The sequence below is a fragment of the Cololabis saira genome, chromosome 22, assembly GCF_033807715.1.
Source record: "Cololabis saira isolate AMF1-May2022 chromosome 22, fColSai1.1, whole genome shotgun sequence".
Lineage (NCBI taxonomy): Eukaryota > Metazoa > Chordata > Actinopteri > Beloniformes > Belonidae > Cololabis > Cololabis saira.
The window spans coordinates 17,160,950-17,187,332 of NC_084608.1; the positions used below are offsets into that span (position 1 = coordinate 17,160,950).

Below are 26,383 nucleotides of genomic sequence, written 5' to 3' on the forward strand. Positions count from 1 at the left end.
TTTCCGAATACTAAGTATCAGCAAGCTGATAAGATGTAAACATCAAGTTTTACAATGATGTAAAATGACCTGAATGTTACTAATTTAAATGCATATAAACTCCGGAGTCATACAAGTGTTAGATGTACATCAGCGTTCATACACTGATCTCTATCAAGTTTGACCTGATCCAGTGAGTGATGTGTTGATCTTTTTCACCCTTATTAATCTGTATTCAAGTTCAAAGATTTATATTTAGAAAGGATTTCTAACATAACATACATGGCATTTCAATTGTGGGACAAAAGAAAAAGATTTAATATGAATTTAGAAATGAAATCCAGAGCTTTTGTGTCTTTGAGACCTTTTTACAAGAATCCCAGACGAAAGCCGTTCCAGCTTTAACGGCGGCTTCGCAGAGGATGAAGCCGCTTCTGCTACTTGACAACAGAGGGGAGTCTTTTGTGGGCTCTGGCTCTGCAAATCAGCTATGCACCTCAGTGATTTAGACTCCTTCCTCTCTCGGTCACTGTGGGCAGCCTGTGTATGAAACTCAGCACATTCTGTTTTGGTATCCACCACATAGGCTGCTGTGGCCTTTTGACAGATGATTGTGACTGCTTGAAATCCAAAACACATAAATGGCAGTCTCCATCTTGCTCTTTAGTGTTACTCACAGAGCAAAATGACTGCTTGATGTTGCAGATGTGTATTACCTTCAAGCTTCACAATTCAGAGATGTGTATCATATCACAATTTGCTCTCGTCTCACCAGAATGGTGCAGAGGGAGGATTTGTATAAATTGACTGTCATTTAATGTTAAATTATCTGTGTATTGCAGATTTTAAGTATGGATAATAATGTCGCAGATACCCTGCACAGTAAGAGCTTTGTTGTTGACACAAAAGAACTCATGGCTGAGCCGCTACTCACCAAATTGGGGGAGAGCAGGGACTGGAAGTGGAGCAGAAGGCCGGCACTGGCGATCTGCTCCAGCCAACGACGGCTGGCTTCCTGGGCTTCTTGAAGCTCGTGAGGGTCCGGAAAGTCCTGGTCAAGTTCACTTCCTATGTTGTGGAACTGATCATGGACATGAAAAAAACATCACGCTAAAGAGATGCATCCTTTCTTAACTGGATATTCCAAGACAAGCCAGGCTACGTGTGCAGGTTACCTGGTTGAGGACGGCCAGCAGGTGCTCGGAGAACGCACACACCGCTGCAACCAGAGACTGACAGAAAACCATGTCCCGACGTAACTGGATCTCCGAGTCTAGTCGGGGGAAGAAAACATTTAACGTGAGGTTGTGATGAAAACTGTCATCAAGGGAAAAGAACAGTGATGCAATCGGGAAGATACAGGAAAACTAAAACTGACAGCAAAGTTTAAAAACAGAGGTGATAAATGATAAGACTGTTTTAGTAAGGTTTTGCAGTTTTTCTTTGGGTATTGAATAAAGTATCAGAAAAACAAATGAGAACATGTCATGAGAAAAAAATAGGCCCTTTCAAAAAGATCTGTAATCTGCTTAAAAGATGACTTCAGGAACCCTCAGGGATGAATAATGTGCCACGAGGAACAAAGCAAGCTGTCTGAGGAAGTTAACTGAGCTGGTATTTCGTAGTTCACGGAGGTCTTAAAAGGAAAAGGAAAAAAAGAACTTCATCAGCGTATCTGTTTAATAATGTCTTCTCTGTTGCTGAAGCCATTACACAGAGTTAAATCAATTGTTATGTATAGAACTCATTATTGCTGGTATGGAGGTTTTGATTTTTTACGATTTGTATTTCTTTGGCTTATTGCTACAATATAAAATGTTTTTATTACAGCAGGATACAATGCAGTCAGCCTGCAACACACTATGAAATGCTTTGTCTTTTATCTGGGTTCAAATAAAGATTATATCAGCCTTGAATCGAGATTTTAGACAATCTACTGTGGGACCAATAGCGGCTCATATTATCGTTCATATTATTTGCAGGGTGGCACAGCTAGCGATCTCTGCTTAAACCACCACTGAGTCAGTGTTACAAAAACACTGCAGACAATTACAGTTACGGCTGTGACGCAAACGATGCTAATATCACATCTACAGGCACCAGTGCATGTCCGTTATTCCCTTGATAACTTCCAATCCCTGTCCTATTGGAAGAGAAGCAAGAGAAGCTAATGTAATAAAACAACCCAACTGTAGACGTTAACCTGCCTTTACATTTCAAAACAAATTCTTTTAGCTTTTTTCCCTTACAGGGGTTGTGACAGCAGATCATTGTGTTCCACATATTGATTCGGCATAGCTTTCCGAGCACCATCCCTGCCACGATTCTCCTAATTTGGCACGATGAGTGGCAGGGGCAACGGGGAAACGGGGTCCAGCGCTCCTCTCAGGGACGCTCTGGTACACCCGTACAATTCGGCGACCTTCCAGAAGGGTAACAGGCTCCACAGACGACACCACTTTCCTGACACGATATTAGTTTATAAGAAACAACGCCAACTCAGCCATTTCAAAAGGTGGTAGAGACATTTTCCCAGCAATCCCAGTGCGGGCCGGTGGCCTAATGACAACGTGACATTTGTGAAAAGGAAAAGTGTTGAGACTCCTGCTGGCAACAAAAAACAAATAAAAATGTTTCACTCAACAACAAACAGAGGGCCAAATACCCAATTAAAGCAAAGATGTATTGATCTAGCAGAAGCACGATTTTTCTCTTTACCTTGCTGATCAACTTCGTATTCTAATTTCTACACCTCCTGCAGCAGCTGTAGGATTCAGAGCAGTTTTAGCTGTTTTAATTGGACTAACGTTGTTTAATGCCATTTATTTTTCATGCATTTACACCCGTGCCTTTGAATTTAATACATACTGGGATATTCCTGTGATAAAAACCTGAGCTTGTGCTTTGTACCGTTAGAAAAAAGTATAAATCTCACATTTTTGTAAAAACACTTCTCTTTGATGGCTTGTTTGTTAGTTTAACGTTTATTAATTTCATTTATTTTTCCCTGTTTCAGCCTTATTTACTTAACTTTTGAACCATTTATTTTCTCATTTATTTGAATAAAATGAACAGTTAGGGTCGCCAGTATAAGCTTTACCCCCGAGGGGTTATACTTTATTGTATTTGTTCCTTCTGTGCAAACAAATCAGTAAGTTTTAAATTTCATGAGCTGCTGAAATTCTTGCTTTTTCTGTCTCGGAGACGGTCGGACAAACCTGTGTACTGCAGTAAGACCAAGAGCAGCCGTGTCTTCACCTCTGAAAAGAACAAATGAAAGCAATCCAGTAAGTCACTGAGCAGCATTATGTTCTCATCTACCACGGCATGATTTATGATGAAACTAAACCCCTGAAAGTCATGCTGTATAACTTTATTCCAGCTCCACGGCTGTTTATCTTACTATAAAAACCAGCCAGAGGCCTAGATAACAACATGAATCGGCATTTGTTTATACTGCTATCATGCTCTGGGTTACAAAGCAGGCAGCCACACTGAATTAAAAAAAAAAAAGCCATCCTGAGGAAAGGTAGAAAAGAAAGGCGTCCTCGGGTTAAGCATGTCATTAGTAATAACTCTGCTTATTTGTATTTTCTTAACTGTGACCACGAGCTCACCTTTCCCAGGACTGTCATGCAGCTGGTTTTTGGTTTCAGATGTTTGTATCCGTGCGTTTGGCGGCGCATTTGTGTGCTTTTGTGTATTCAGTCACTATGCCGACAAACACACACTTCTGTCGGCAATAAAAAAAACGTCTCACTCAACAAAACAGAAAAGGAAGCACAGAGAACGCAGCTCTTTGATTCTCAGCGAGCTTTCAGCTCCAACTCTGCGGCTCCACTTTATGAATCCCAGGACAGCTTTGGGTTTACAGTTGGAAAAAATAAACAGTAGAGCAGTTTGTGGGACTGCTTGTACCTAGATGAATTAAAAAGCCTATAACCCTGAACCTAATAAATATGTTGGACTGCACCTAAGCCAGTTTTATGCACATACTGACTGTGAGCAAGAGATGATGTTTGAACAATGTGCATTTGCAAAGCCTCTGTGTGTTTTCATCATGTTTGGAGGAGCTCAGCTACATACTGACCTTCGACATATTTAGAAATAGTTTGCGTGAGCGCCTGAACGCTGCTGGGAAGGTTCCATGGATCTTGTTTGACATGGAGCCGCAACTTTTTGGTGCAGTTTACCTTGGGCTCCAACTCCTGCTGAAACTCTGAGAGACACACATGTATGTGTAGATAGTTAGGACAGGTTAATATGACATGTATTTTCATATGCGTATCAAGTGCAAGGCTATTTTTGCTTGGAAAGAAGCTAAATTTGACTTATTCAACTTCTTACCACTGACGATAAGTGAAGAAAGCTCTTAAAATAACAAGTCAGCAGGAGCTTGACCTTCGGAGGTGGACGCCCCGTCTCACAAAGAGATGCTGACCTCACACATTAAGTTTGGTATGTGTAATAGCAGATAGGAACTTGCGTGTTTTTGGATGATTTGTGTATCAATATTTGTGGTTTGTGAAAGAATATTTATGAATACACTGTTAGCTATTTAAATGTATTATTATTTTTGGAAAGTGTGAATAGCTGTTAAAATGTCCCATATTATTCAACTTTTGGTCCCTATTCATAATGATCAAGCACCACAATAGAATTGATTTATTTTTATCATGGCTCAAAAACTGCGGGCTGCAGTGGGCACCCCGTTTGTTCTCCTCCTCCCCAGCACCTCACTCACTCTGCTTTTATTGGTTACTCTCTTATTTACTGCCACTCCCAAGCCGTAGCAACAACTGGACGATGTTTATATTTGAACTGAGTTGCATCTAAGGTGGGCAGGGGCGTGGCCCGGGTCCCATCTACACATGCTCATTTTGGGAGGAAAACAAACTACAACAAAAATATATCAAAGCTCATGGTTTCTTGTATCTATTGCTAAACTCAATCATGTTCCTCTAACAATGACAGCTAGACAGCCTAAACACCCAGTATGTGATGGTTTAAGACAATTTTAACCCCTGAGAGTCAGGGAAAGCATAATATGAGCTCTTTAAGATAAACTGTGCATAAATCTAAATGGAGAATTTCATCACTGTGCAGTCCGACATTTAACTTAAACATGAAAGATTACAATGAACACATTTAAATAGTTTACATTTGAAAAACAAAGCATTGCTCAACTCCTATGTTGAGGCTTTTTAGTCATTACTGATTAGTTGTGATGGTTTTTGCACAATAAATGTGAGGACTGATTTCAAAAGAAATCCGGTGGTACATAATACGGATGAACACTTTAAGCTTGGAATAATCCAATGTATTCAGTGGTACCTTGATCCTGAAGAAGATCATAACAATCAGGACACTGTTCCAAGTGCCGAATAATCTACGGCTGATCACTGGATCGAATAAAATGTGCCACAAACTGTAGATCCACATCATTATCACACTGGCAGGACAGTGAATGAAACAAGTTTGTGTGCCATTTAAGATGTATGATGCAAACTATACATAAGTGATTTAAGAGATTTTTTCTGCTATCTACCTAACATCTGGGTTTTACTCTCCATGCCCGCCTCTCTGAAACCATCTGTGAGTAAAAGGAATGAAAAGTGATACTCAACCCCAGATATTTTCCCCTATTTATTGGCAAAGAATCACCTGTAGGCCACCTGCGATCAAATCTTTGCACCGCCTTGTTTTACCAGCATTAACACATGAGTGGAAGAGCCTTTCAATCTGATGTAAGCCCTTTCTGAGCAGCAGAAATGACTTGGGAGATCAGATGCAGGAATGCTCTGCCTGTTAGATAATCCCATTCGCTCCATCATCAACCACACACATTACTGAAGTTGAGTAGGATCAGCTTTGATTGAGGCCTTACGTGCCTCCTCAAGGCATTTATGTTTATACACACACACACACACACACACACACACACACACACACACACACACACACACACACACATACATAGCAGACAACCCCATACGCTCAAGCAGAGCTATTTTCAGTCCGAGCCTATCTTCATTTACTTGAGGACAGCTGGAGATGAGAGCGGACTCTGCGTGCCAAATGGGTCGGGGTGTTTGGAGGCTTCAGTTATCAAAACATACAGATGAACTGCATAGTATGCCATTTTGCTTCAAGCACACATTCGAATGCGTTACAGTCGCATTGAAGGGCACGAAGAGTGAGTTTAGTCTGAGGAGAATGCTTGTGTAGTTTATCTAAGAAATGAGTCGAGTCAACGGAAAAAAGTTGATGAAAGGGCGCAGTAAGCCGGTTTGTATTTGTAACAGGGGCTGATAGGGATAGATTTGGCCTTCCCAGCTGCATTTCCTGCATTTTCATGTGAGAGATAAAACCTAACAATAGACATCAACATTAAACACCAAGGCCAAGATGAGGTCAGGTGGAACATAAACAGAAAAAAATGTAATAATCAGATACCATATGAGCACAAGAGCTTTCACATGGTCACATCTTATTTCCAGCCGCTGCAATACTCAATAAAGTTGTGCCGTTTTGAGACGTGCAAGAAGTGACAGAAAACAGAGGAGCAGGAGAGGAAGAGAGTGAATGCTTGGGAATTCTTCCTAAGTTCTGTAATCTTTTCTAGTTTGGTTTTCTGGGATCCAGCTACAAGACTTCCTCCCCCTCACATTTCTACAACCACATCTGTGAACACACACATTATGCAACAGGAAGTCGCAGCCCTGATGTGGGCTGATCTGTTTCATGTTAGTGTTGACCTTGGGACTCTTTCAAGTCATCCTTCTCCTCTCGGGCCCACATCCACAGTAACTCTCCCAAGAAATGTAGATACTGAGAAAAATGCTATATTTTGTTAGGAAATTGAGAGTTTCAAATGGAGGTGCACATTAACATCAAATTTTTCCTAATAATGAAGTGTCAAAATGAGCCAAGAGGAGAGGTCTTACCTTGTAATCCTCTTCCAGGTGTGAAGCACTTGGTCTGCTCGAAAGCACGAGCCACCATTGGTCCTCTCAGCATGCTGGTGATGGAGTCCACCTGAAGAAAAGCATATGGGTCAAGCTGGTGCACAGTTTCCCACAGGGCAAGGATTGAAAGTATTTGCAGGGAAGCAAAAACTGCTGCCCACGCTAAACCGACACCTGCTTTTCTTTCTCTTTCTGTAATGCACGCACACATGCGGTCCAACAGAGCCCCAGCGAGCACAATTTGCTGTGGAGTGTGTAAACAAAGCCGAGGAAGCTGGTTTACAATAAAACAAAACATCAGGAAGCGATGCAAAAAAAGAGGGAAAAAAGAGCAGACACAGCAAACTGTGGCTTTTTCTGCTATTCCACTCACAAAGCTCTTGGTGGATGATGCCTCCATATATACGCACATGTAATCAAACACGGTCAACCCTTCGCTCTAAAGGTTTTAGAAAGCTTTACACTGTCAAAATTTGTCCTTTGTGAGCATTAGGTCAAAAAGTAATCCTGCTCAGCACACGCACACGTTTCAATAAATACTTGACCTTTAAAAGAAGAAAAAACTAAACTCGTAAAAAAAAAAAAAACAGCATTCACAGCTTGAACTGGCCTGGTTCATCTTACATTCGGAGGAGGAATGCTTCAGGAAACCAGACCTTCATTCTGACCAGAAACAGACAACAGCAAATTTAAACGCCATCCTCAGGGCTGCAATAAATTTTCTCTGAGACAAAACAGATTAAAAGGAATACTGGAGCAAATGCGGCAAACATTTTGGCGCCCAATAACGTTTATTGACAACAATGTTTATCTGACTTACCTGACTGAACAGATGCTCCAGAAAACTGTGGAGTTTCTTCTGCTTCTCGTGAGACAGCCACACACTGGAGGGCATCTCATCTCCTGCAGAGGGACCAGAACAGCTCATAAGCAGCAGTTCCTTCACCGTAGTAAGAAATGTGCATCATGCATGATGTTGTATAGAGATTCACTGTGGATCCGCAGCGGTTCGTGTCACAGCAACATCTTACACTCAGGAGGGAAAAAAAAAACTGTACTTTGACGTGCCAACGGCAAATCCAGCTCGTATTTGTTGACAAGGGCCAATCACGTCCAATCAGATTAAACTAAAGCCTTTTTTATTCTCACCTACTTGAGTTTTAATCACATCATTAACTCTGATCACAAGCTGTTGCTTACGGGGGTAATTTGCTGCATTGTTTCACTGGGGTTTTGCACAGTGGTGGAGAAGGTATTCACATCTTTTACTAAAAAAGGGTCAAAACAAGGCTGTAAAAGAGGAAGACCTTTATTGAAAATGTGAGCAGAGTTAAAGTGTAAGTAAGGCCTACCAAAAAAAAACACTTTAAAAGGATTTTACTGTTAAAGACAGGCCTCAGGTGATCCGGTCGGATGCAACTCAGATTTCTGCTTGTGTGTTTACTATGGAGCTATGAGAGGAGGTTGTGTGAACCGTGTTGCACTTGTGCACCTGAGTCCATCTCGTCGCTGTGAACGTAGGAGCTGCAGTGACTGCTGCAGATGCTGCTGAAGGAGGCGATGGAGTTTCTGTTGCTGTTGCAGTCGCTGATGAAACACAAGAACACAGCCCAGATGATGCACGTAAATGTGGTACTGTATATTGTGATATTTCTTTATATATTTGAAGAACCCTCTGACAGCATCATCTGCAGCTACCTGTATGAGTCTCTGTTGCTGATTGTGTCATGTCCAGAGTCCTCCTGTTCGTCTCCCGCCACGTTAAAGCACACCTTCTTGCCGTTCCTCTCACCTCTCTCCCCTTCACTCTCTGCAGAAATGTAGCTCTCCGGGGTCCTCACCTCTGACGCAGGAGGATAGGTGATGGACGATAGAAGGCTAATGGTGACACAAAGGAAGGAAGGAAATGGGAAAATAAATTAAGAAACCCAAACCGGCGTGATTGAAAACAGCTCGTCTTACATGTGTCGCTGCACTCATACATACAGTATGTACAGTATGCACTTGAGCCCAAGCAAATGTTCTGGGCTCCAACGGCTCACTGAGCGAGCCAAACGAAACCCCAGCCTGTTTGTGTTTGGCTTCCGCACAGCAGCTTCAGATAGCCAGGGGTCGGCATCGTATGTAAAGGTTGAGGCGGGTAGTAAGGTACAGCTGTGTCAACATGCTGCAGCACTGAATAGATAGATTAGCATTGGCTCGTGCTCAGTTAGATGGCTAACAGAGGAGCAGGAAGAGGGTGGACAGGATATTTTCACAGTTGCAGCAACACATGGTGGTGTTTAAAGCCATATCCCAATAAATGCTAGGCTGGGACTTTTTTTGATCTTTCCCCCACGCACTCACTCTAACACGCAATGTCTATTTATATTTCAGACTCATTTTAATTTGAGGCTGCTTACATTTTCCATTACATCATGCCATCCGTTGGCCTTCAAGACATTTCAAAGTGGGGACAGAGTGGATGCCGTCCTCGTGCCGGTCAGTTTTACGTCTCCTAAACTCTCTCGGTGTCTTTCTCTCAACTGACCCCCTTATCTGAGCATCTGCAGCCTGACAGGGCTGCAAAGACGCCCTCATTACGGTTCACTCCAGGAGCAAACTACAATACCCCCTCCAAAGCAGAGTGGCATTCCATCGCCATGGAGAAGCTCTCCTGGCTCAGCGATTGGCTGCCGGTCAATAAAGAACTTAGCCCAGATTGGACCCTTTGGGGTTGGAACTATTAGAGAGGGTACCGCAGGATAACACTGGTTCACTGGAAGTCTAAAGAGAGAGAAAGACATGAAAAAAACAAAAACAAGAGAACGAGAGGAGGCCAAACGACAACACAGCTGATTGCAACAAATCAGAAATCTTTTAATCTCTCACGGGAAGCTCTTTAACCCACTTTAAACACATTACAATGAATCATTAGACTTCAGTCGCCTTGATTGCATCTAAAAGTGCATCTGCTTTGCAAAGCTCCACATAAGGCAAATTAATGGTATTAAAGCATTTGCATAAAACTTCAATCCATATTAAATGTAAATGAGCTCTGAGCATCCTAAAGCTTCAAACTGCTGCCAGTGCCTGTGATTCAGATGTTGCAGCTAATAAGGAAAAGACATATAAATGGAAGAGTAAAGTGGGAAAGTTAGGAATTTGATCCAGGAAAGGGAGGAGGCCCCCGATATGAAGCGCGTCAGCAGTTATGTCATGCCGCAGATGTGACCCCTTTTCTCCGGCCCGCAGACAAAGGTTCCCAGGTCACTGCCTCAAAATGGATTCCTCAAAGATCAGCCAAGAAATTATATAATGTCAAGTTACCTCCGTTTTTTTTCCCCCCTTCCTAAAATATTAGAAGACTATGTCTAATCCGTCTTGAATGTCTGCAGACTTCCTCTCTTGACTTTGAGAACTTAGGAAGAGGGTTGTGTTTTACATAACACGCTAAATAGCTTTATTTATTATTATATCATTGAAATATGAGCTGTCAGAGCCGATCCCACCCTAAACAGAGAAAGGAAGGGAGGCTTAGAAGGAATCATTTCTGTGTCTATGTATGCAGCTGGCTGTGGAGATACTAAAACAAGAACATCAGAGCTTGCGACACAAACCGGAGACGGAGGAGGAGGGGGTGCAGGGTTCGTGCAGCAGCAGCAGTGGTAATGAAGCTCGGCCACCCAGCGAACAGGCTAGTATGCAAACTAATCTAATGTAGAGCAAAGAAAGGCTCAACACTCCCACAGAGTTCAGATCAATGCATCCAGCCGGCGACTAACAAGCTGATTAGTTCCTGTGCTGCGAGACCCCCATGCCCACCCTCACGGCTCACCCTTAACAAGCTCTTGAAGTGTGAATAGTCTGCATCTTTGGACATGCATGGCATGGTAAAGGTCATTATCGCCTCACTAGATGTGTCACGGACAATACAAGGATGCCAGTGAGCTAATTGGCAGAGACAGAAGCATGACAAAATGTGTCCATGCTCAGTCATTACCAGCCTCACTGTTGACTGATCTCATTATTGCCGCGGTGAAGTGACAGCTCAAGTCCATCCAACAACTTTTTAATGCCACTCTCTAAACTGACATTTTAATCAGTGAGCTATCCACAAATGATTCCCAACAAGCATCCTTCTTGGTGCTTTACAGGCATTTATTATCAGCGGTCCATTGAAGGTGTATGGCTTCTCCAGAGGGCATCTGGATTAACGTCACACCCTCATTTAGCCAAATCTCATTTTCTGCTTTTGGACGTGGTGGCAGGACTGGAGCTGAATTTTCCATTTGTTTTCTGTTGCCTGCACTTTCTCAAAACAATGAAGTGTGCATGCACGCCAAACAAACACGCAAACATTAAAAAAAAACAATGAAGTGTGCATGCACGCCAAACCAAACAAACACACAAACATAAAAAAACAATCAATGCAGCATGGCCCAGCGGTAAACAGCAAGTCAACGCATAGTTGGACATACTGAACCCACATAAAGTGTGAAAAACAATTCCTGAGCACAATTTGTATGTGGATGTGGGAATACTGTCTATCTCACATGCAAAGCATGCACGCACAGGTGTTGGAGTAATGACCAGAATGTATGCCCAACAAGTACCAGATGGAGCGCTGTGACCTCACAGGCTGCTGAGGTTACAGCTTGTTATATGAAGCTGCTTTCAACATTGCAAATTGATTTTTTTTCTCCATTTATAAACAAAAAAATGATCTCAAGTGTTTAAAATGGATACATCATTGAAAAAATTCTAATTAGATTCTGTTGTGATCTTTTTTATTCAGGGCATATGTAAATGTGAATAAATGTGTGACTGTTTGCATAGTTACTTTACAGACAGTAGGTGTATGCATGTGGCGTGCACATATTACCACTCACTCATGAATATGTCCTCCATGCGTCTCCATCTCCTTGACAACAGCACTGAGCTTGTACAGAAGTTTCTGATAAGCATCCAAGGTGAGCAGGTCTTCTTCTCTGAGCAGGAAACGAAGTCCGTGACCCTCCGTCCGGCCCAGGCTGTGACCAGATGGCGCCGCCATAGTTGTGATGGTGTGCTGAACATTCACCATCGGGTTCAGCTTGCCTGAACACAAGACCAATGACATCACTAAGAATATGGAGCTCTGACGGTGCGTGAAGAAGTAAATCTTCCTGCGTACTCACCCTGCTGTGCACCGCTGCACCCGCCTTTCTCTACAACGTTCTTCCTCTTGTCCAGCTGCACGCCGAAGGCGCTGCCCAGGGAGGTCGTGGTCTTGGGGTAGGACACTTCCATCACGTTGATGTGGCAGTTTGTGGGGCAGAAGTCGCTGCTGTGGAGGGGAGACACCTTGGCCTTGGCCTGCTTGAAGGTCGGCCACGCTCTGTTCTTGAGTACCCGAGAAAACTTAGACAAAGAAGACAAGACACGCCGGTGATTAGGAATTACAGCAGGGAGCACGACCGTTCAATGTACCTAGTGGCTGGAGGATGAATGTATATGCAATACATTTCAAAGTAAGGGATTAGGAAAATGAAAAACAAAACGAAAAAAACTTAACACGCAGTAGCTGAATATACATCAGACACACTGTAAATTTAAGGGGTCCAAGTGCAAAATATCTGTTCAAAAATTGTGCCACTTTCTTTTACAGGAAAACAGCCGGCCAGAGAAGGAAAAAAATACCATCCCTTAATATACAGTTTTAACATTCCTCTTTTTTATGTGGCATCTCAAACATTTAAACCCGATCAAAGTTTCAAGGCGGACTTGTGTGATGATCATTGCTCGCATATGTGAAAAAGTCCAGACCCCAGCATAACCCCTCATCATTTTGACTGAAATAAACTGAGCTGAAATGGTACGCAGCAGCTCATAACATCATTATTTTTTTTCCCTTGTGGAATTTCAACAACCTCCAGAATGTAAGTTTGTGCTTTGGATGTCCCGTAGACGAACAGTGGATTTATTTATTTTTTTCCAGTTTAATATCAAACACGTTTTCAGTTGCAAAACGACTGAATTTAAGAAACAATTTCTTCACTGTTAAATGAAGACAAATCTCTTTCAAGGTGGCCTAACTGTCAGGCTTGAACAGGATATGTCACTCCACCCACCCCGGCGATGCAACAAAGTCCTTAACCTGCTAAAAGATTGAAAATCTCAGTAAAACAGAATACACTGGGAGGTGGTAGGTTTGCTAGAATCCATTGTATTTTGCATGCACTTTCCTTGAACTCTCAATCGCAGATCCTGCATCCTGTCTTGTATATTTATAACAGACAACACAAGCATAAAATAGTGTACTGTATATTTTCTCAATCAGGGACTAAAATCAAGCATCTCTGCTAATTCCTTTCTTGGTAAGCCCGAGTATGGTGATGCTCCAAAAGATCTGATAGGCTCTGAAGGCCGAGGAATCACCCAAACATCTGTCTCTCGGTTCTTCGGGACTATTATTTCCATGCCCCAAGTCAGCATCTCTCCTTCTAATCAACCCCTGGTCTTTCTTCCTGTACTTCTCAGCTTTCATATTTCCTCTCTTCATTTCATATCCCTTCCCTCCGCACCTCCTCTCTCTCTCTCTAGAGGTCTGATGAGGAATGCTCTATTGTGCTAAAGTCCTAGCTGGGGCTGTGCAGGGGTATTTATAAGTGGTAATTAATCCAAGCCCCCCTCAGATTTTGGGTCAGATCTCTTCCCCTCTTTCTCACGCACACTTGCACGTAGTCCATATAGACACGTGTTTGCAGATGTGAAAAAGAAAGTAATAAAACATGCTTGTTGGTGACTAGCTTTCACTACAGTCAATAAAATCTCATGAGTAACAACTATTTGTAATTCAATGAACTGGATGATTGCTGGGGTCAGGGATTCACCTTGGTTTTCCTGACATGTTGACATTAACCAAGCTAGACAGTGAAACTAGTTTCTATTAAGGTTCAAAACACTGCACAAATTTACAAAAAGGCATCAAAGAAAAAACTAAACGAAAAAAAAAACTATTTTCTTTTAAAAAATCCCAACAACACAACATAAAACATGAGATTTTAAAATTATATTTGGGACCACAGCTCAAAATATGCAAATATAATACTCTTGCTGCAACGTCACTTCACTGTTGCCGATCTACGTAGAACTGCAGAACAGACAGACTTAATGTTCACGGTTCCTGTTCATTTCATATGATGCTCATCTTGGAGAATCTAAATATGCCAATTCTGCAAAATCCCCTGATAAGTTTCCTTCGTTAGTCACATTCACAGAATTTCTAAAGCATTCATCAATGTATTTAAACATGAACTCTGTCATATCTGGTTTTTAACTTGAAAATATAAGCACATTTAGGAACATTAGGCGCACCGCATGATAAGGCACAATATCAATGAATGTGTCTATTTTCATACATAAGGCGCATTGGGTTATAAGGCGCATGATAAAACCTATATAAAGCGAAACGAAACGGTCTGGGGAGTCGAATTTTATTCAATCCATTCACAATAACTCTAACTAATAACTAATATTATTCAGTTGTAACAAATACACAAAAATACACTCACATTAAAATCATTCATCTTCCACAAATACACAAATAAAAAGTAGAGGAGATAAGCGTAGTACTACGTCCTGATTGGTTCATCGTTGCCAGCGATAGCAGACACCTGAAGTTAGTGTGAGGTTGGAACAACGTTGAATTCCAACATTTGATTATAATTGGATTATGATATAGATTTGAAAATTGGGTTTATGCTCAAAACCTAATGTTGGCTTGACATCTAATTACAGCGAGGTAACATTGACTAGATGTTGGATGATGGTTGCTTGCCAGCACTACATAATTAGTTATCTAACGTCGTCTGATGTTGCAAACCATATTCAACCAAGGACCAACTTTAATGTGTCAGCTGAACAGTCAATCAAGCGGAGCGGCTTCGTCACTATCAAAGTCGCACCAAAACATTTTAACAGATTTTATTAACCACATAAAATTGGTTCGATGTCAGTAAAGACAACAACATTATTACATAAAGCGGACCTGATTATAGTGCGCACTGCCGATTTTGAGAAAAATGTAATTTCTAAGTGCGCCTCATAGTGCAGAAAATACGGTAAATGCATGTACACGAAATAAATGTGTCGTGAACAAGACTGATCCAAACTGTGCTAAAACATTTAAATGCAACTTATTGTTGTGAGACAGGGCAGCCAGGGCAGGAAGAATAATTGTAGTTTTTTCATCAGAGCTGCTTCCAAGACTTACCTTCCTGTAGTTGGTGATGCGTCGATTGATGTGCTCCACCCTCTCGCCGTACATGGTGCTGAAGCGTACCTGCAGTTCCTCAGGGATCACGTCACAGCTGGAGCTCAACCTGCCACACATCTGTACCAGGAGGTCATCATTGCGTGCCAGCGCTTCAAGGATCTGAAAGATAAAATAAAGAAAGAGCAGATTAACTGATATGCAAATGCCTCTGAAACTAACGGCCAGGCTCCCTCATTCTGCGGAAAAACAAAATGAAATTTGCCCGCGGCGCACGCTTCACTGCAGCTTTTCATGAGCCGATTTATCTAAAATTCCCACATGCTATTCATAAATCCGTGGAGATGCAACCAAACTGTGATACATATGCTGCACATATGGGGACGGACTTTTCAGATCGGAGATTAAATACGAAGAAAACAGGAGCTTTCGTAATGAGATGAGATGAGAGACAAGCAGAGGAGGAAATGTAGCTGCAGGATAAAAAACAACAAAAAAAGAAAATGCTGAAGCACAAGACAGTGTTACCAACATTTAAATTCAACATCACACAAATCTCAGAGGAAAACATGGTATGCTGGAGCAGATGTTTACAATATTACTAACATTTCTTTCACTTTGGAGCATTGAGAAGCTGTCTACACTGAAAGAGGGTATGCCAAGTTTTTTTTTGTTTTGTATGTCACTGGGTTTAATCTAACATGTGGTCTTAACAGTAATGACTCTTCAACATAATAGCTGTAAATCTGAATCAGCGTCATACATGACCTCAACTTGTAATCTTGGCTAATACATTACAAACAAGAAGGATGCTGTTCATCACAGAATCTGGCTCAAAGATGCTGCAAACTGCCTCACATCTTCTACACCAGTGAATCTGTTCAGTTATACCGAGCGTGAAGCACGTTGGTCTGCCCACCCAGAGGAATGGTGGCTTTTTCTATACTGAGGAACAGACCAAACTAAACCATTTAAATTGGGACTAAATTTGTGTCTTGTTTAGAGCTTGAGGTGTGGAAAGTTATTTTACTTTTTGATCCATATCTGATTTAAATCACTAATTTTAATCAAAGAGAATAACAGTAACTTGTGACGACGGCTTTTAAGTTCAGCTCTGAGACAAAAGCATCGTCATGGTTTCCACTGTTATCTCCTATTAACAGATGTGCAGCTCCACGCTGATAAACACCAGCATTAAACATCCTAAAGCTCAGAGAAGTCCCCATTTTGTCACACACACACACACACACACACACACACACACACACACACACACACACACACACACACACACACACACAGAAGTGAATGAACTGAATACCTTAGCAGTGAGGCTGAAGAATCCCTTCGGTTCAACCATCTTCTCAAGCACATGGCACTTGGTGCCGGCCGTGCTGTCGTACTCGTACACCACTCCGTACTCCAGATGCACGTTGTCCACTGTCAGACTCACGTGATCCTTCTTTCCGTCAATGATGGCAATAGTGTTGAATTTATCCATAACCTCTGCGGATGAGGAAATACACACAATAACAGAGGTGTCAACTATTTATGTTAACCTGCACATGAACAAGTGAGCACACATGCATGAGATCTGAGCCTTCCAGCACTGCCAGTGTTTTTAATCACCATACTCTGTAAATAACAGAAAATCTGTACATCATCTCAGAGAAGGACCCTCTCCTTGTGGCTTTCACCCATCTCCTCCAGCTGTAAATGATGACACACCCAAGATCATTGAGTTAACCAGGCCTGTGCTGAAGCAACGGCTTGATATGGCAATAAATTGTAGTAAGCGTTCCTGTTTTACTGTCACACTGGGATTCATAAATTGTTGGGGGGAGGAATTAACACTTGATGAGGCGGAAAAAGACGATCTCTCAGACTAAACCGGTCCAGATGAGTCTGTTTGGAGCTGCATCCCATTTGTTAGATCAAGGAGGAAAAACACTTTTTCTCTGGTATTTGATATATATTGGTATATTTTGAATTTCCACCTCTGTGCCTACACTTGTGTGCTAATGTGTGTGCTCACCTTCCACTTGGCACTCAAAGCCATCGCCATTCTGCTCGGGTGTGGGCTTCTGGTTTGTTTTCTGGTTGTCCTCCCGGGCGCTCTCACTGTTGTTGTACACCCACTTAATGGTATCTTGCTGCAGGAATAACCCAACAGAGGATTGCAGTTAGAATTTTAAATGAGACACATGTTTTTTTTCCCCCACATTTTTACTTGAGAACAAATGTTTGGTTGTTTGAAGTAACCGACAAAAGAGCTCAGGGATCACACAGTCTTTGGGAGTTGTGACATCACAGGCACATATCAGGTAGACCTTGTTTGACAAACTGCTGTTTTTGTTGCACCTCTGAAGTGAGATTTGGGCTAAGCTGTTACAAAAAAGGGACATCCTGCATTAGAAAAGGGTGGAGTTAAATCAAGTGCATGACTCCAACCCCTAAAAGTATCTGTAGAGGACAGAACTGTAAAGACAAAAGTTTGCACTTTATCCTCGTGGTGGTGGTGTTTTGACCAAAGCTTTTCCACTGACATTTTAATCAAAGAATATTCCAGAGATAAATCAACCTTAAGTCTTTGACTAGATGGATTATGTGTTTTGCAGCATTAGAGGTTTAGTGTTAGCCCAGAGGGCGAGTAGTGACATTTAAATAAATTGCTATTTCGAGCCTCAAAAATGTCTTTCCTCTTAAGTGGTAGTAAGGATAGGGTCACTACTTATTATTACTTTGTGATTCACATAGTTTTTCTCCCCAACAACAGTTTACCAGCATCACCATCCAGTAGTAGACCAAGTTTGATTTAACTCTGAATATTCCTTTAAGGAAACTGTGTCAGCTTTTGAAAAGACTAATTTATCCTTAGAAAGTTGTTTGAACATGCAGAAGCCTGTTGGCTGCGTCCGTGTGAGAAAATGCCAAGGCTGGGGGGGGTTGTGGAGCGCGTTTGGTTGATTCTGCCCACATAGTTTGGTTGGTAAGACCGTACGGCGAAAAGTCTTCACAAACATATGGAAATATGATGGTTGGTGAGGCCGCAAAAGTAAACCCACGTCACTCTCATCAAGCCATCCTAGCACGCCTGACAGGTCCGCGTGTGAGTCCGCGCCTCAGTCTGCGTCGGTTTGCCACACCCAAATCCAAAAAAGGAACTTTTCTTTTCTTTTCTTTCCTTTTTTTCTTGCCAGGGCGACATGCTGTGCCTGCTAACTGGTTTGCGGTCTTCCGGTGGACAACCCCACACATACAAACAGAGAATGAGAAAGAGAGGGCGGTTCCTCTGTGTCCACACATGATATAAACCAGATCTCCAGTAGTTCTGGAGCACTGTAAGGCATCATTAAGCTTAAAGGCCCAACAGAGCTCCATTATAATGACACACTGTGTTAACTCACACCATACACACCCTGGGGTTGCTATTTTTACCGGTTCCCACCTTCAACAGGTGGTCTGATCTCCTCCTATTCTTGTCTGCAGTCAACCACACTCCCAGGATTTAAAAAAAGAGCCCCCACCCCCCTTCTGCAGCCACCTCCAGATGCCTTCCCACCTAGTTCTGCCGTCTCCCAGTCTCCCACAACAACCCCACCACTGTGAGCCAGGGGTCAGCGCTCCAGAAGCCAAAACTATTATTATTTTTGCGTAATGACACTAGAAAGGGAAAGTAACTGGGAGCCAGGAGGTCGTTATAACCAGCTCTTGTTTCCATGTCTTTTCCTGCTCTTCTGTACCTCTGCAACCTCACATGTTCCTTCCCCTTTAAAGCCATTACATAATCACTCAGTGATTAATCACTCAACGACATTCAATCAAAATTAATAGGGAAAAAATTCTTGCGAGGCTTTGCCATCTAATCGTTTTTCAGCTCTACATACCTGATCATAATGTCACGTATTATAAACTGTTGATGTATCACCTTTACCGCTGGGTAAGAAATTTGAATATGAAAACGCATTAAGAAAAAAGAAACATGTCCAGCCGGGTTTAACCCTTGTGCATCTGCTCCAGCCTCACCTGCGTTGGTCTCCGGTACTTCCTGCAGGCGGTGACGTGAGCGATAACGCTGGCGTGGCTCTCTTTGCTCACGTTGATGCCATTCACCTTAATGATGCACTGGCCCGGGTGGAGACCGGCGGCGGCTGCCACTGTGCCTGGGGGGGGGGGGGGGGAAATATTAGCATGTATTAACACCTACAGTAGCTGCAAGCTGAAACAGGATACGTCACATCTTTCAGATCTTTTTCATTGGATTGCTTGTTCAATATTGCTGCTTCACTTTTGGAAATCACATCTTTGTTCTATATTTCCAGTTAGGGCTGGGCGATATATCGAGATTTTAATATATATCGATATATTTTCAAACGCGATATGGTACGAGACAATATCGTTTATATCGATTTAAAAAAAAAACAACTTTTTTTTTTTTTTTTTGATTTTGATATAGCTTATTTTGTGACAAATTGACTTGAATGTTTTATTTGAGATTTGCACAAATGTTTTGTTATTTGCACAACTGTCAACCTCAGTGGACAAGTCTGTTACTGTCTACATTGTATTAATTCTACAGTGTATTTTGATTTAATTGTTATGCAGGAAAGGGATATTTGTTTTATTTTATTCAAGAAGCATTTTTATTCTATATATGCATGCAGTTTATTTTTATTTCATTTGTTTTATACATTTTGATATTGTGCAGATCTCTGTTAATAAAGGTACCTGTGTGACATTTGGCACGAGGCTTTATATTAAAACTGATTGTTTTTTTAAGGGTTTGCCTCAGAAAAAAATTAAGCTAACAGAGATGCTATGCTATAATGCTTTGGGGGAAACCCCAATTATGGCACAGAAAAAATATCGAGATATATATCGAGTATCGCCATTCAGCTAGAAAATATCGAGATATGACTTTTGGTCCATATCGCCCAGCCCTATTTCCAGTAAACTAAGAGGGAAGCTGTTCATCCGAGGAACGTGACTATAGAAGAACCTGAAGGTTTACAGCTGCAGTACCAGAACTGTGGACTCAATGGTCCTCCCACTTGTTTTCATAGCTCCCTAAAAGCTCTCCGTGCACACTTCACGTTGTAAAATAAAGACTCTTTAGCCCTCTGGCCAAGTGATGCAAAGTTAAAATCATTCATTTCCAGTCTAGTTAATTATAGAACACAAAGTTCAACAATAACACCCCCGGTTACAGCATAATTAAATACTGTGCAGGACACTTGTGTGGTTTCTTCATGTGCGTTAACAAGCTGACGTTTATCAGGCTGCCTTTGTCCAACTAGTCTTTATCATGCTGTACATTGTTACAAGCAGCATTGAAGGATATGGTTATTATGACTTTCTCCACGTCTCCTGAGCAGTAAGTATGTCCAGGAAAAAGCCATGGCTATGGTTGTGGTTGATAGCCACTGTTTACAACTTGACTAACAACCAAGTAGAGATCTAAAATTTGGTAAAAATCACAAGTATGACCTGGAATGTTGGAAATATTTCTGAGAAGTTCACTGAGTTCATCCATTTACCTATCGTTGGAGATCACCCTGCACAGTTTTACACATTGCACAGTAAAACAAAAACTGAGTGGTTTAAACTGGCCCTCTGTGCAACTTTTCTTTGCCTTTTCTCACCTTGACTGTCTCTTATAGCCGAGTGAGATCTGACAACAGGGGGCAGAAGCTATTCTGACAGTCTGAGGGATTAATACCCCCTACAAGACAAGCTTTGACTCTGAGGAAACACACAGCAGCTCTCAGGGAACAGCATCATCACGTCAACACACTGACACACACATGCACTGTACGCATGAAAGCATGTACGCAGTATTTTTCTACCTTTCTGTCCCACTCAGATTGCTTAAGGACAAAAAGAAAAAAAGAAAGGTTAAATTCCCCTGAGAACAGTGGAGCAAGCTATGGATTGTTTTTCTGATTAGACCCTATCTCGGGCCGGTGCTGATAGCAGTGCGGCTAAACATGCTGCATTAGATAAAAGGAGGGGATGAGGGAGAGAGGGACTCTGCTGAGCACAAACCAAAAATGCAGGGGGATTTTCAATCACACAGAGAAAATTAACCGCTCAGGAAAAACGTGGATGGGTGCATGGAAATCATTGTGACCCCGTTATGCCACAGCCGAGTCACGCACATCCCCGAAGACTGGCGTCGCAGGTGCTCGCCAGCTGTGCCACAATAACAAGAGCTAGAGCTAATGAGAAGCCGTTTACTAATGAAGCTAGACAGCTATGTCTTACCTCTCCCGACAGCATGGACCACAGAGGGCCCGAATCCACGGATCTGGAAACCCAAACCGTCAGCTGAGTCTGGGATCTTAACTGTCCTGGAGAGAGAACAGGAAGTGAGAGGAAATGATCCAACATCTCCATGATAAGCAGACTGATGATGATTGTGACAGTTACGCTGTGCCTTACTCTCTGGGCTTGGTGCTGACCAGCACCCTGAGGGGTCCCCTGCTGTTGAAGCATTGCATGAGGACAACTTCCACTTCAGAGAAAGGCCTGAGGAATACCAGGTCTCCATTTATGGCAAACAACTTTTTCCCTACTTCCAGGCCAGCCATCTTACGAGAGAAAAGAATGAGTATTTGATAGAATAACAGGAAAATAGGGTAGACATTAGGGATGGGCGGTATGGACTAAAAAATGTATCACGATAATTTCTGGCGTTTATCCCGATAACGATAAAAATGATTAAAAAAAATACCAATTCAACTCCATCTTTTTAACTATAAATCTATCTCGCTCTCAGATCCGCCATGTTTGTTACACAAAAATGTCATCAACAGGAATTTATCCTGTTTTCTTTTTCTTTCTTTCTGCCTTCTTTCTCCTCCTTCCTTCCTTCCTTTCTCCTTCCTTCCTTCCTTCCTTCCTTTCTCCTTCCTTTCTCCTTCCTTCCTTTCTCCTTCCTTTCTTTCTCCTCCTTCCTTCCTTCCTTCCTTCCTTCCTTCCTTCCTCCTCCTTCCTTTCTCCTCCTTCCTTTCTCCTCCTTCCTTCCTTCCTTCCTTCCTTCCTTCCTTCCTTCCTTCCTTCCTTCCTTCCTTCCTTCCTTCCTTCCTTCCTTTCTCCTTCCTTCCTTTCTCTTCCTTCCTTTCTCTCTCCTTCCTTCCTTTCTCTCTCCTTCCTTCCTTCCTTCCTTCCTTCCTTCCTTCCTTCCTTCCTTCCTTCCTTCCTTCTTTCCTTCCTTCCTTCCTTCCTTCCTTCCTTCCTTCCTTCCTTCCTTCCTTCCTTCCTTCCTTCCTTCCTTCCTTCCTTCCTTCCTTCCTTCCTTTCTCCTTCCTTCCTTTCTCTTCCTTCCTTTCTCTCTCCTTCCTTCCTTTCTCTCTCCTTCCTTCCTTCCTTCCTTCCTTCCTTCCTTCCTTCCTTCCTTCCTTCCTTCCTTCCTTCCTTCACGTACGTTGTGCGTGGATTTAACACAGAACCATAAATCAGCTTTACACAAAAACGTCATCAACAGGAATTTATCGTTTTTACCGCAAGATGACAAATTCTTACCGTGGGGAATTTTTTTGACGGTTTATCGTGAACGGTAAAATATCGCCCATTCCTAGTAGACATTGTTAATAATGTGGACAAATGTGTTGCATTATAAAGTCTTTGTTCCTAAATTATGACTTCATTATTAGTTGACACACAGAGAAACTTCAGTACACTTCTTCAAGGCATTTAAATGTATGGGTTGTTGTATTTCTGAAGTCTCACCCTGTGCTTAGTTTTTATTTACCAGTTGAAAGTGGGCCAGAGAGGTTTTTGGGGAAATGTGATCCATTTAAGCGCATGACCCGTAATCCCTTACAGCCCCAAAGATTCACTAAACAAGTGTGGAGGGTCTGGTTTCAGCAGATACTGGCATTGTGTGTGAAGATTTCTAAATACTGGTATGGACGTGGACACTTTTGTTGGTGCCCTTCAAAAACAGGACAAAACTATAACGATCCCTGAAATAACTTAAAAGTGATTAAAGTAAATAAAGTAAATATCATTATAATTTCCTGAAAACTGACAAATTGAAAATTAGACATTCTTTTTGAATCATGGTTCAACAGAATAATCCCATGACGTCTGTGTTTGCTGCTACTGGGTAGATATATTTGATATTTTTACTTTATAACTGGGACATTCGCACTGGATTAATATCACAAATTTCTCCACAATTATAACAAATGAGATCCTCAGGTGATACCAGTCCCGTGCAAATGGGGTCCCAACAACCTCAAAACCTCTGCCTCTGTTATTCTCAGAGGTACAAAACTTGTGTCCGAGGGCTCTGAACATCTCTAAATGTTCTTCACAGTCCAAGTATCTCACCTCAGCTGGGGAGCCCTTCTCCACAGATTTGATGATGGGAACACGATTTTTCTCCTCCAGGGTGAAGCCGTAGCCTCCATCACTTGGCCGTATCTGCAAAAACATGTTTCACATCAGCAAAAAATCCCAAACCAGCAGACCAGGACACTTTCACACAGCGCACACATAGCAAAAGAAAACACTGGCACGGATAGATAGCACACATTTTGTTTTTCTCACTCTCCTGAAAAAAAGAAAATGCTTTTCTTGCTTACTGAGGTGTAAAATGGACATTTGCAGCGTTATCACTTTTCCCTCTCACAGCTGTGTACTTCACAGCAAGTTGTGGGCAACTTATACCACATCTTAACATATTAAACAGAGACACGGCCCGCGGAGGAGAACTTACCAGGAGAGACTTGGTTATAACATTTTCAAGTATTTTCAGGTCATGCTTCATGGGTTTGTGTTTGGTGTTGGATCCCTCCATCTCCTCATCAGCAAAGAAGCGGAACAGCAAAGGCTCGTCCTTGAATTCACTCTTCTCCAACACTGATGGAAGTAAGAGAGTCACACTTAAATATACAATACAACAGATCAACAGAAGTGAACCTGGAGAATAATCAAAGATACAAAAAGCTGAAGAATTTAAACCAATGAGTTGGGCCAGTGTTGTCAAATACATCAGTGATTGCTGTTTCCTCTTAGTAATCAAGCCAAGGAGACGAGCTACAAAAACACCTGTGGCGTTTCTAAAGTCATTTCAGGAACGATGCTTTTATTTCATGAAAGTCTTAGTCATGGATTTAAACATGAGTAGATAAAGTTGCCATGGCAACTGTGTCCTGTTGAACTGCTTGACCTATTCATCACTGCTTGCATGTCTGTTTATTCATATCGTTATTGTAACTACTACAGCTAATTTGCAAACAGGCAGTACTTCAAGCCTCAGAATAAAAATACCTTCAGCAATGAAGTTAACAAGCTGAACGTGCTCCAAGTATGACCCCAACAGGCACAGAGGCCAAACGGCTTAAGCCATAATATTGTCAGACCTACAGGACACTCCAAATGTGTTTTCAGTGCAGAAATTACAAAACAGTTTGACAGAATGGGAAAACTCAGCTTGCATTACTAAATATCACTTCTGAATGAACCCGGTCTCCAGAGCAACATAACACATCCACCGCGACTTTAGTTTTGAAGTAAAAAAAGAAGCCTGTGGGGGAAAAACAAGCGCTTCCCTTCTAACGTTCCCTCATCCCGTTCCCCTCAAGATCAGATATTGTGCCAATGGTTTTAATAGCTATATCGTTAGGCCAAATAACTTACAGGCACGAATGGCAAAATTACCCCGGAGGTTGTGGAAGTGAAAGGAAGTTTGATGGCTGGGGTTGTTGCGTTCTATAGATGTGCTGGTAATTTGTAGTGTGAGGGTTGAACTGCGGGCAGTTAGGAGCGGTTACATCACGGGGGGACGCGGTGACTCATACTGTAGTCTGTATGATGTGGAGTTTGGCTTGAAAGAAGCATGGAGTTAAAAACAAATCTGAGTCTCGTAAACAAACTGTCACCATGACGACTGTCCGCTTTTGATTTACAACTGACAAACATACATGTGTCGCCCGCCAACTTCTCAGACATGAAGGAAACCAGGCATGCACCCGGCCTTCGGCTGCCTAAGATATATGCATGTACGCAAATAAGTATGGAGTCGGTGAGCGTATGCATGAATAGAGCCATAGACACAGAAATGTATTCACTGGATCGGAAAAAAGTGGTATTCTTGTAGAGCGTCAAAGGGGTTGACTGTTCAGCCTGCTCTAAAAACGGGATGCTAAATGCCAGGCACCCTTCTGCACCATTTCTCCAATGCATTTGATTCTAATGCAGTCAGCGATTAAGAGGACTCTGTGGTTTCGCAGCATCAGAGCTTTTTTTTCTGTAATCAGCAGAGAAAAGTGCCGTTTACCGTGATGCATGAAGCCATTGTCACACAGCTCCACCCCCAAGATCAGCGCTTCTTCTCTCGTTTTGCAGTCCCCCTGCACCAGGAGAAAAAAGCAAGAACACAAGTTAGAATTAAACATAAAAAGTGGATTGTTACTTTGACACAAAATTTGCTCAAAATATACTGTAGACAGGAGGCGAGAGAAAAGTTGGGATGCTTTTCAGAAAGACGTCAAAATGGCTTTTGTTCCTGCATCCAAAGGCCTGCAGGCCAGCACAGCTCTACCTTAAACACAGCCAAGATCATGTCTAGACTGGTGTGACAGCGTTTGAAGTCCCACTGAAGCGGTTGAGCGCTGCTCCACCGGCCTGGTTTAACCACACTCACATGGATTACCACAGGCACACAAGTGCACTTCCAGGCCGACCCGTATGCGATGTCTGCATCGAATTCTGCGGTGGTCGCCGTGAACAGGACTATCAATCTGTCAAGCTCAAAGCTTCCTGTCAGAATCAATAAAGCTTAGCATACAAGCTGATTGATTCAGCTTTCCTTCTTTTATTTCCTGTCAGGCCCACAGAGAGCCTCGGCGTCTGATGGCTTGTTTTCTCTTTTGCACGTTTGAAGTGACTTAACTGTGATATCAACAGCCACTTTCATCTTCCCGCTTTTGTGCAAATCTGTTTCCAATGTGCTCAGAAACCAGATGAGATAAGTTTAGTTTTCTAGTTCTAGTTTAGTTTAGTTTATTTCGGTCATGACATCACAAAAAAAGAATAAAAATAAGACAAACATCAAAATAACTTTAAAAAAATTAAAAATAAAATAAAAATGACAACAAGGAAACGAAATACACTGTTCAAAGAAAACATTAAAAAAAGGTTTCCAATATACAAATAGCATCTAGACCGAAAAAGGTGTATGCTGAAGCAA

General features: G+C 42.1%; 1 protein-coding gene across 1 annotated transcript in view; it reads right to left on the reverse strand.

Moving 5' to 3' along the window:
• The window catches only part of prex2 (phosphatidylinositol-3,4,5-trisphosphate-dependent Rac exchange factor 2), an 85,766-nt gene that overhangs the window by 20,232 nt on the left and 39,151 nt on the right, over window positions 1-26,383 (reverse strand). Inside the window, exons 15-33 of the mRNA XM_061713039.1 lie at window positions 25,472-25,544; window positions 23,909-24,051; window positions 23,521-23,613; window positions 21,625-21,773; window positions 21,448-21,533; window positions 19,210-19,346; window positions 17,219-17,336; window positions 16,505-16,689; window positions 15,184-15,345; window positions 12,107-12,329; window positions 11,819-12,026; window positions 8,646-8,825; window positions 8,440-8,534; window positions 7,768-7,850; window positions 6,927-7,017; window positions 4,070-4,198; window positions 3,198-3,239; window positions 1,155-1,252; window positions 914-1,060 (exon numbers count right to left, since the gene is read on the reverse strand). Coding sequence (XP_061569023.1) covers window positions 914-1,060; window positions 1,155-1,252; window positions 3,198-3,239; window positions 4,070-4,198; window positions 6,927-7,017; window positions 7,768-7,850; window positions 8,440-8,534; window positions 8,646-8,825; window positions 11,819-12,026; window positions 12,107-12,329; window positions 15,184-15,345; window positions 16,505-16,689; window positions 17,219-17,336; window positions 19,210-19,346; window positions 21,448-21,533; window positions 21,625-21,773; window positions 23,521-23,613; window positions 23,909-24,051; window positions 25,472-25,544 — 2,442 coding nt within the window. The remainder of the gene's footprint in view (window positions 1-913; window positions 1,061-1,154; window positions 1,253-3,197; window positions 3,240-4,069; window positions 4,199-6,926; window positions 7,018-7,767; window positions 7,851-8,439; window positions 8,535-8,645; window positions 8,826-11,818; window positions 12,027-12,106; window positions 12,330-15,183; window positions 15,346-16,504; window positions 16,690-17,218; window positions 17,337-19,209; window positions 19,347-21,447; window positions 21,534-21,624; window positions 21,774-23,520; window positions 23,614-23,908; window positions 24,052-25,471; window positions 25,545-26,383) is intronic.